This window comes from Benincasa hispida, chromosome 1, assembly GCF_009727055.1.
Source record: "Benincasa hispida cultivar B227 chromosome 1, ASM972705v1, whole genome shotgun sequence".
Lineage (NCBI taxonomy): Eukaryota > Viridiplantae > Streptophyta > Magnoliopsida > Cucurbitales > Cucurbitaceae > Benincasa > Benincasa hispida.
The window spans coordinates 58076223-58088285 of NC_052349.1; the positions used below are offsets into that span (position 1 = coordinate 58076223).

General features: G+C 30.5%; 1 protein-coding gene across 1 annotated transcript; it reads right to left on the bottom strand.

Moving 5' to 3' along the window:
- Window positions 1-8195: 8195 nt before the first annotated feature.
- On the bottom strand, window positions 8196-11642 carry LOC120069340 (B-box zinc finger protein 18-like). Its single transcript, XM_039021080.1, has 5 exons — window positions 10965-11642; window positions 10047-10143; window positions 9816-9931; window positions 9487-9732; window positions 8196-8655 (listed from the first exon to the last, which is right to left on the bottom strand). Exons 1-5 carry the CDS (start codon window positions 11055-11057, stop codon window positions 8647-8649), a joined length of 561 nt encoding a protein of 186 aa, XP_038877008.1. The 5' UTR covers window positions 11058-11642; the 3' UTR covers window positions 8196-8646.
- Window positions 11643-12063: the final 421 nt, after the last annotated feature.

Sequence of the window (12063 nt, forward strand, 5' to 3'; positions counted from 1 at the left end):
TTTTTTCGATTGGATAATTACTTGTTAGTATATTTAAATAGGCCAATAGTTTCTTTTAATGTTTTTTAGGACTTCAAATTTCATAATTAAATAGGCCACATAGGATAATTATTTTTTAATGTTTTTAAATTTGATAAGTGATCTTTATTTTGATTAGATCATCAATAAGAAGATTGTAAAGGTTTGTAAATCTAAAGTTAGTGCATCGTTAAATTGTTGTTTAATAGCATATTTGATGCCAACAACATGAGCATAGTTTAAATATTTACTATTATCTTATTTCCTTTCAAAAGATCAAAAAATTAATTCTCTACTCTACCCTACATGTTATCGAATTAATAATAGTAATAATAACATAATTTGCTTAAAAGATACTTAAACATGTTATTAGATATTCACATGGTCAATTTGAGCACATCAGACATATGGTCTTAATTCAAGATATGAGAGGTTTGAATCTCTCTATCCTTGCTCCATCCTTACTTCATCCGTTTGAACTAAATGAATTTTTGCTGAAAATTTTAAAGGGTATTTAGCTCATCAATATGAGTTGAGTTGGTATGATATACAAACTCAATCATACCAACTCAATGTTTGGCCTACCAAATTTAAATGTTGGTGGGAGTTGAGTTGGTATATTTTTCTAACTCACCTCTGGCTTTATCCATCGATTGTCAGCAACTATCGTTGTCACACTCCGGAAACCAATTCTGGGCTCCAACAACCACCTTTGATGACAATTATGGTGACCAACTCCGACAACCACCTCCACGCGACCAACTCCACCAACCAATTTTGGGCCCCGGCAATCATCTTCGATGATAACTCCGGTGACCCAACTCTGACGACCACCTTTGCGCGACTAACTTCGACGAACAATTTCATGCTCCAGTACTTTCGACAACAAACTCTGATGACCAACTCTAACAACCACATTCGTAGGCTCCGACTGCAAACTCCAATGAAAATTACCTTTGATGATCAACTTTGATGACCACCTTCGAACGAGCAACTCTGATAACCAACTCCAAGCTTTGACAACCACCTTCAATGACAAATTCTAACAACCAACTCCAGTACCAGCTTCATGCAACCAACTTCTGGCATTGACAACTACCTCCGGCTACAAATTCCAATAAAAATTATCTTTGATAATCAACTTCGAAAACCACTTCCGACTATTATAAGACTGATGACAATTAAAGTTTGTTTTAGGGTTATTAATTATATAAATAATAGTATTTTGTCATAAATAATCAAACAATTTAAAAAAAAAAAAGTTTTGTTTGATACCCTTTTGACTTTTATTTTTCCAATTATTGAAAAGTGTATTTGTTTTCTCACATTTTTTTTACAATAGTTCTTATGAAGGTAAATATTTAAATTCTTAGTCAAATTTAAAAAAAAATAATAATAATAAATAAATAAAGTCAATAACTACTTTTTCTAATTTCTAAAAATCGGTTTTGCTTTTGAAATTTGAATGAGAATTCAAATGCATTAAAAAAAAAAAAAAAGTAAAAACCATAATAAAAAATAGTAAGTAAATTATTATACGTTTAAACTGAAAACTAAAATTAAAATCGTTATTGAAGAGGGCATTAATAATTTCGAACCATAAAACAAAAACAAAATAAAAAAACAAAACTTTTTCTCCCTAAACTCTCAGCTTCCCATTAAAATTTTATAATCTAATACTTAAATTTTCTGCATAATAATTTTCCCAAATACTTTGTTTGTCCCTAAGTTTGAAGGCTAATTTTTATTTAGTCTCTAAATTTCAAAATGTTGCACATTTATTTCTTAAGTTTTGATTTTGGTTTCAATTTAGTCCTTACGTTTTAAAATGTTACAATTTTTCTCTTTAAGATTTGAGTTTTGTTTCAATTTGGTATCTAGAATTTAAGATTTTATATTTTTAACCTCGATTTTTCATTAAGTATTCCTCCCAATTGTTGACTTCAATATTAAATAACTAATTTAAAATAATTATAAAGTGAAAAGTTTTAAATTTAAATTTAAAAGTGATAGAAAATAAATTAATTATAATTATTCTATTTGTTTTAAATTCATTGACATACATTATTATTAAAGGCACAAAGTGAGAATTTAGTGAAAAAATAAAGTTAAAAAATGTAAATCCTAAAACTTAAATGACCAAATTGAAACAAAATTCAATGTCAAAGATAAAATTGTAACATTTTAAAGCTTAGAGGCTAAATAAAAACCGAGCTAAAAACTTAGATTCTAAATGTTTAACTATTTGAGACCTAGGACCAAATAGAAACTATATCCAAAACTTAGAGATAAAATTTGTAACATTTTTATACCTATGGACCAAATAGAAACTATATCCGAAACTTAGGGATAAAATATGCAACTTTTTGAAACCTATGAATCATAGAAACTAGATCTAAAACTTAAGAACTAAAAAGTTAGGATATTTGTAATATATAGTAGAATAAGAGAAAAATCTAAAAATATATTACATCTTTAAAATATTTGCAAATATGAATGAGTTGACGGGTGAATCTTTGATTTTTTTTTTTTTAATTTCCAATTTTGTCCTCTTTTGTCTTATCTTGTTGTACACCTTCTTTTTTTAGTCTTTTTATTTTCTTTCTTTTCTTCAATTTTTGTTTCTTCCCTCCCTTTTTTCATTTTCTTTTCTTTCTCCGTTTTTGCTTCTTCCCTCTTTTTTATTCTTTCCTTTATCCGATTTTTTGCTTTTTTTCCTTTATTTTTTATTTTCTTTCATTTTCTTCTTTTTCATTTCTTTTTTTTTTCTTTCTTCGGTTTTTATTTATTCCTTTTTTATTTTTATTTTCTTCTTCGATTTTTGCTTATTCCTTTTTTTATTTTTATTTTCTTTTCTTTCTCCGATTTTTGCTTCTTCCCTTTTCTTTTTTTATTATTTTCTTTTCTTTTCTTTCTTTGATTTTTTGCTTCTTCCCTTTCTTTTTTCTTTTTTTAATTTTTCTTTCATTTCTCCGATTTTTGCTTCTTTTTTTCTATTTAATTTTCTTTCATTTCTTTAGTTTTTGCTTCTTCTCTTTCTCTTATTTTTAAAATTTTTCTCTCCTTTATTTGAATGTTTTCTTCTTCTTTTTTTTTTTTTACAAGAATTATGAGGCTGAGTTTCGTACCTAAGACTTAAAGTACTTAATTCATAAATGACTTAACACCAACAAGTCAATCATCAAGTTTGATTATTATAACAAATAATAAATATAAGGGATAGTTGCAGATATAGACATTAGACCCAAAGTATTAGCAGATATAACATATTATAAAAAAAATTGCAAATATGACCAAATTTAAATAGTCTAACCGTGATAGACCATATTATTGGTAGGAGCCTATCAATGATAGACCATATCACTGGTAAGAGTCTATCAACTATAGAAGTCTATCGCTGTCTATATTTGCAACTTTTTTAAAATGATATTATACATTTGGTTATTATTCTTTAAAATGCTATCAATTGCAATTACCCTAAATATAAATAGCAAATGAAAGTCTATTAGTGATAGCCACTAATATTTTCTATCAATGATAGCTTAGTCTTTGATTATATTTTCATTGTTAATAGTCACTTATAGAAATCTATCATTGATGGCCAACTTAGTGAATTTAATTAATAAAGTTGAATCTCGAACTAAAATGTAAATGAAATGCCTAGAAGTTATCACTAATAGCATGTTTATCAGAGATAGAAGCTATCATAAAAAAGAAAAAAGACTTATAAATGTTTGAGAAGGACAAGAAAGGGGTAAAAAAGTGTTCAGTGGCTATGATTGATAGAAGCTATTACATGTTACCGGTGATAGAAGCTACCTGATAGCACGTTATCGGTGATAGAGAACTATCACTGATAGCATGATATCAGTGAGATCATTGATAGCATCTTATCAGTGATGTTATCAGTAAAAGAAGCTATCACTGGTAACCACAGTATGAATGATGTTAGTGATATTGGTGATAGAACTTAGGTGATATCTATAAATCGAGTTTCTTTTAAAGGTGATAACCAATTATATAAGTCTACCATTGATAGCCTTAAGTGTTAATATTTCAAGATTGATTCTAATTGATGAAAGTCTATCAGTGATAGCCATGATAAAAGATTATTGATAGCTACTGATAATTGATAGCAAATTAAAAGCTAATATTTCAAGATTGTATTACCTTTTCTCAAATTGAAAGCTGTCGTTGATAGCAACATTATCGATAGCAATTGATAGAAGCTATCAACGATAACAGCTAATAGTTGCTATCAGTTATAGTTTTTAATTTGAGAAAACTGGGAAGAAATGAGCAAAATGGTGGCTAGGCATGAGTTTTTTAGTTTTTTACTATTTTTTTATCCATATATGCAATTATTTTATCATTGTATTACATATTCTATTATTTTGGGCTTGAATTCCATTTATGCAACTAGCCTAAAAAAATACTTTGCCACATGACACATTTTTTTAAATTTTTTTTAAATTGCAAGTAAAGTAAAGGGGAGGCTACATTTGATCATTCTCCCTAACACAAAAGTTGGTTTTTTTCCTTTTTCTTTTTCACTAGCTCCACTTTTAAATTTGATGAATTTTAAGTGTAGCTAAAGCCTTCTTCTTCCCATCTGCTTTCGAATATTTTCTTTTGACTTCAATATCCACTTTTTTATTTTAGTTCAACCATGTCAATAGATGGGTTGGATTCAAGCCTTAAGTTTTTTTTTTTTTTTTAATCGAAAATCTAAATCAATTAAGACATGTTGAAATAAAACACTAATAAATTTGAAATATAGAAAGTACATATAAAACTAAATAAATATGAGGTTGTATCAATTTAAACCCTAAACTTTAATAGTTATATCAATTTTAACTCTGAACTTTGAGAATTATATCAATTTAAACCTCAAACTAATAATTGTGTCAATTAAGATCTCGAACTTATAATTGAATCAATTTAGATCCTAAACTATTGAGTTTATAAAAAACAATGTGACCATAAAAATTGGTAGTCTTAAATTTTACAAAATTATGAAATCTAAACCATGAATATTGTGGTTCAAAAAGTGGGGGGAACCAACTTTTGTTTTATGAAATGATATACTCTCCTATATTTTACTCCCAAAAATCACGTAGTACAATCTCATTGAGTGTTGGATGGATTGCACGAGAGATGGGTGTAACATGCCTACACCTAAACTTTTGCCTTATTTTATTATTATCAAAGGTAATTTACAGTAATTTAAATATCATTTTATAAGTTAAATGTTTTTAAATTTTTCAATCTCCATTTTGTCTTATCTATTTTTTCTTAATTAGTATTTGTGAAAATAATTAGACGTGGTTAAATACTTAGCAAAGCATGAAAGTCCCTAGCAAGATGTAATTTCCAAGTATTGTATTGTATATGTATTAACTCATTTATTACTCTGTTGATTATCTTTGAAGACAAAATTATTCTTTTGAGTAACTTCAAAGTCACATTGTAATGAATGTCCAAGTTGGGAGTGTCACATAATCATACAACTTGAAAAACAGTGTAAAATATCTAAAGAAAAAATTAGTATTAAAATTATATATATATATATTTTATTGAAGGGTAAATGTTTGGGCCAATCACAAGCTGCCACTTCATTGCCTAAATTAACAACGAAATCCTAAATCCATCAAATTTAGGACCAATTAGAGTTGACATGTGTCCCAAATTGAAATTGAAGACAAAATCTGATGACATTCTATGTTTTCGTCACAAGCGTTGGATTGAGTAAAATTAATTTCTTGACGTTATAATTTGGGCGTTTGTTCAGTTACGTCCAAATATGGGCTTAACTTGGACCTAAAATGCCAAAATAGGCTCAAATCCAATTAATAGGATTCAAAGAACAGACCCGAGTCCAATTAATTAGGCATAAAGGTTAGACCCATGAGTCAACCAATCCAGACACCTGGGCCAATTGGGCTCAAGTCCATAAAACCCATCAAAGAGTCCGAGTTTTTCTCATTCTAAGGGGTCAGCAATTCTACCCTCATGAGATTAGAGAGAATTCATCCACAACCAGAAGACTCCCAAGACTCCTCGGTGTTTTTCTTCTTCAAGTCAAGCACATTCATTCAACCGAGAGAGAATCATATGATCAAGTGTTAGAAATCGAACTACATTGCATCAAATCAACATTAACACCAACACCAACTCAAGTTGAAGTCTACGAATTAACTTTTTTTTAAAACTTCGTGTGAATATATATATATATATATATATATATAAACCTAAATAAATATTATTTTTAAAAAATCGCTGAAAATATACCATGATATTCGAATTTGATTATTTAATTCACAAGAAATAATATTTTTAATCTTTGAAAAGTAATTCAAATGAACACTTTAAAAGATAATTTAATTGAATAAGTTAACTATAGCATGTGACTTTCTTGGGTGTTGCATATAATTAATCATTTAAATAAAGTTATATGATAATTTAATTTATCTAATTTATTAATGAAACGGAATTCTAAGGGACCAATATCAATTATTTTATAAACTTAAACATCATTCTTGAAATCTAGAGACTAAAGTGTAACGTGTCGTTAGTCAATATACATGAACAAATCAAAATTGTTATTATATAAATGGATACCTATAGAAAAAAATCCATTTGATTTAATTATTAGTAAGATCATTCCAAAAGAAAACAATTTTTTTTAAAAAGATGCTTTTTAAATTTACTTGATTCCTTTTTTTTAAGAAAGAAATTATATTTTAATTCCTAAACTTCATTCATATCCATAAACTTTTGATGGCTCAATTTTAGTGCCTCAATTTTCAAAAGTTGCATTATAATTTTTAAGAAAAAGTTGATATTATAGTCCTAGGTTATTATAGTTGGGTTATAATAATTTGTGTTTGGGTATAGATTATTTTAGTTTGGATTATAATAGTATGTGTTTGAGGTGTAAATTATTTTAGTTTGAGAAGTAAATAGTAAACAGTATAGCAAACAAAAATAATGATGAATCTAAAATAGTAAAAATTGTAGTAAATAGTAAATATCGTAGCAAATTGGGGTTTTGGAATAGTGATGATTGTAGCTAATTGGGGGATATAAAATAATATTTACTGCAAAAGATGATTATTATAATCTGGGATAGTTTTTGCCTCAAACGTCCCCTAAATTTTCATTATAATCTCTAAGGAGACGTTTGGGACAATGAGTTAGTTATTATAGTTGGTTTATGATAGTTTGTGTTTGAGGTGTAGATTATTTTAGTTGGAGTTATAATAGTATGTATTTGAAGTGTAAATTATTTTAGTTTGAGAATGAAACAGTAAAAAGTGGGTTTTGAAATAGTGTAGCAAGAAGTGGTTATTATATTTTGATGATAACTATTGTCCCAAAGGTTCCCTAAATTTCACTTAGACCTTGCCTTCCCTTTTTCTATCAGCCATTTTGGAAAGAAAAAAATAAATAAATAGGACACAAATTAAACTAGGTAGCCTGATACTTTAACATATTCCCATAAAATAATCCATCTAAATATAACTTAGCTTAAAGAATGTCTTTTTTTTATCCCAAAGATCGACATTTAGTGGAAGAGGAAGGAGTGCAGAAAAAAATAATAAAATTTTAAATTTTAAATATATATATATATTTCGTCTTATTTGTTTTATAAAGAAATTCAGACATTAAATCACGGTTGGAAGAAAGTTATAATTTTAAAACTTATAATTTAATCCTTAATAGTTTCATAAAACCTCATTTAAATAGTTCTTATGATTCGATAAAATTCTTATAAATAGTTCTTATTATAGAGTGTAAATTCTAATAACTTTCTTCAAATATATGGACCAAATTTGTAATTTAAAAATATCTTTTTCTTTTTAAAAGGACAATTTCTGTTTGAGAATTAATTTAAATAGAAGTTTTTATTTTACTTCATAATTTAATAATTTTAAAAAAAAATACTAAATGAATTGCCGTACTAAGTTCAACAATTAAAGCAGAATGATTAAATCTTCAAAATCAAACTGAAATTAGATTCCAGCTTTAACCAACCAAAGGAAAATGAAAATACAAGAAATTAAAATAGGATATAACTAAACACTGAGCCCTATTTTCAGATATTAAAAAACACAAAACTCTTTTTGAAAATGGCTTTAGAAAAAAAAAATTAAAAAAATTAATAAAATCCTTGGTAAATTAAACAAGACAACCGCAGTAAATAATGGGAAGCTTCCTCTATCCATTTTAGTTCTCACCTGAACTACAGAAGTAAAATGAAAGCAGCAGCCGCTTTTTTCCAACCAAATACAAAAGAAGGGGTATCCTAACACCAACTTGCCCTCCCAACCAACTGCTGGCTGGGTCTGTCTCTAAAGTTGTAATAGTACAGCATCTGCAATTTCACTAAAATGCACTGCTTTTATCTTATCTTTTTTGCTTTCAAATCTATCCAACCACTTCTCTACAATACTAAACAAGCTCGACACCCCATGTGTACGGCCCCCCTCGACTGAAACAAACAATGTAGGTTTCCACTACGAGCAACCGTGACAAGTTCTGCTTTGTTGAATCAGATGCAAGGGGAAGATTGATGAATGCGATGGCATCGATGTGTTATCGAAATCCATGCCTTGTTGTTCATGATCATAGATCCTGGAAAAGAAACTGAGTTCGTCAATTACTACACGTGTATACATGTCTTGGAAAATAATGTAATATCTGCTAAGATATTACTACAAATATGGAAACAAGTAGGCATGATATGTTTTTATTTTTGTTTGTTATTGTTGAAGATCCCACATTCGAAAAATCAAGGAACCTCACACTCTTCATAAGAAAGATGAGCATCTCATTGCTAATTAGTTTTGTGATGGAACCCCATGTTATCTAATATGATATCAGAGTCCATAAAGCCCAAATGGATATCTGGTCCAATAAAACAAAAATTGGATCCGATCAAGAATAGTAAACCCATAAGAGGCACCATCTTGAGAGACACGTTGAGGATCCTACATTGAAAAAATCAAGGAATCTCACACTTTTCATAAGATGAGCTACTCCTCTCATTGCCAATTGATTTTAAGATGGACCCATGTTTTCTAAAAGTTATAATACCAGTGCAACTGCAACTATACTTGCAACATTAATAAAAATAAACACAATAGTTGATGATGAGAACATGGTATGGATCCATTCATTTGATATAAGTTATCAAAGTAATCAATCAGTTGGCTTCGGGTTAGTTTGGAATGACTTTCTAAGTGCTTAAAAACTCTTTTACAACAACACTAAATCCCTATTTTTAAAGCCTTTGAAAAGTCATGCCAAAGAGGCTCTTTCACCTGATATATAAGTTGTCACTCAATAGTAATGACGATTGAGTTTAGGAATTGGAACAGTTTTGGAAATTCTGAATGAATACATTGTCACAGTGTAAGTAAACAGTTAAACACTATTGAAGGAAGAGATGAAAAGCATTTGAACCTGATTATTAGCAGCCTGACCATGGACCCTTTGAGGCTTCATATTCAAATCGACCATGTTTGTATCGGTCTCGGCATGACCATCATCGTTAGCCTCTCGAACAGGTGATAGTCGGTGATGATTTTGCTGATTGTCTTCTGCTGTCACTTTATGCGGCGGTGGCTGATTATGTACTTTACCAATATCATTGGGAACCTTGGAATGTGGAGACGGATCATCAAGATTTATAGGTTTATCTCCTGGAAACTGAAAAAGAACAAGAACTTCAAAATTACAGTCCAGATGTAGGTGGAAAATACACGAGGTCATATCGTAATCTATCAACCAACCTCGACCCTCTGCCGTAGCAAAAGGTATCTCTTATGTGTCCTTTTCCCTCCAACATGAACGATCATGTCACATTGCAAACAAAGGGAACTTCCATCTATCTCACAGTAAAAGAAAGCTACATACAATTTCAAAGGCGAAAAATAAAATTTATCTACGTTAACCACACCATCCCAAATCACAATATATAACAGAGCTAACAAATACAAAAACAAAAGGAAAGACCTCCATACCAGGTGCATTCTCGCATATATCACAACGGGGAACATCACTGGGACTTGCAAGGCCAACTCTTACATGTCGACTTGCGAGTTTATTGCACATATGGACCTATCATCCAAGTTGCAATATATTTGTTAAGGTGTCAGCTTCAAATTCAATTCTTTCATTTGAAACAAACATGGAAATGTCGAGGACGGTAGGTAAGTTGTTCCAAACACATAAGGACTCAACAAGCAGGAAAGAATGAGATGGCATAAAACTGAGTGAGAATTATAATATAAACACTCAAATATCAATCTACTATTCTTAAGAAAGTGATCAACAAACCATCAGCTACACAAGTGGAGGTCTGAAATCAAAACAGTGTGTCAAGGACCAATCAAAATATCATCCGAGCTGATAATCCTCATGTTAAAAATCCAACACAACAGCTAGTAAGCACTTATTTTATATAAACTCAATGAGTGCTGGGGTTATGCTTTAAAGCCACTTGGAGTGACAGTCAACATGAGCAATTTTGAACTTCAAACATAGATTGCTGCGAGATCAAAGACAATGCAGATATGGAGCATATTTCTAGCCAAATTGACAGCAACAAAAGCCTTCCTCCAAAGTTTTCTTTCCTAGTGGCCAAATGTAGTGAAAAATTGCAGCAAATTGCAAAGAGTAAGAGACTCCTCAAGTACAAGATCCACCAACATTACAGTTATCTAATGCAGACATATATCTGAAAACCCATAAGTTTAAAAAGCCAATAATCCATGATTCAATTATCATCCACCAGATTCTCATCGCCATACCCCAAACAGAATAGAAGGGAAGTGGTGACAATCAAGATTACACAAAATCAGTCAACATAAGAAATATGGGCAGAAATCTAAGAGAGAAAAAAAATGAAAGGAAAAAGAAGAAAGAAGTGAAGAGAATACCTTCTCGTCACAAGAGCGGCAAAGAGCAGCCTCGTCAGCAGCACAAAAGACGATAGCGGCAGCGCTTTCACAAGCGTCACAAAGTGTTCTCATAATTGAAGCTCCCCACTCTCATTTCCTCCCCCCAACAAAATCAACAACCGCACAACATCAACAACAACAAAAACAACGCCTTCATATCCCCAAAAACAAAACAAAGCCCAAAAAAGAATTTGCCCCAAATAAACCAAAACCCCTCGACGAAAACACAAACACCCAAAATTCACAAACCAATAACAACAACAACGACAAGTTCCTGAGGCTTTCCTAGACGAATTTAAAGCTCCATTACAGATGGGTTTTTGACGTTTGACAACGAAAACGATGATGGGGAATGAAATGACTAGAAAGAGAGAGAAAGGAATTGAAAGGAGGAAAAAAAAAAAAAGAGGGTGTGGATTGAAATAGAAATAGAAACAGAGAAAATTGAGAAATGGGGTAGGATTAGCGGGGCCTGAGAGGGTAAAAGGAGATTCGAGAAGACAATTGGGTTAACATAAACAATAATAAATGTGAAAAACAGCACATGGTAGCCAATGAAGAGGATGAAAAAAAGAAAAGGGTATGGATTTTTTTGTCAAATTAGCACTCAAAGAAGGGAGCGGAGTCGATGGCCACAAGTTTTGTAAGAGAGAAAGGGGGGAGAGTGGGGGAGTGGACAAATGAATGGCCCTCTCCGATTATTCTCACCCACCAGTTACATATCTGACGCGGGTCCCAAATTTTTGTTCGATTATATTGCACAAACAAGGTCTGTGTTTGAAGATTGAACACAAATGGATGGTTGAGATGGGGTTTGGTAAATTGTTCATCTTTTTGCCTTTCTCTTCATATCCTTTACTCTGCACGTGGCGCTCGCTTCATCTTCAACATTTCTTATTTGTGGTTCAAACTAATCCCAACTCTCTCTGTCCAATCCAAATTCAAGAGCCGTGCTCTAATCTTTCTCTTTGTATTTTGCTTTTGCTTTATCTGATTTATTTTACTTCGATTGGATAGTTGTTTCCATAGATTTTAATTGTATTCGACGACTTTTGATTTTTTTGTTGGTTTTTTTTTT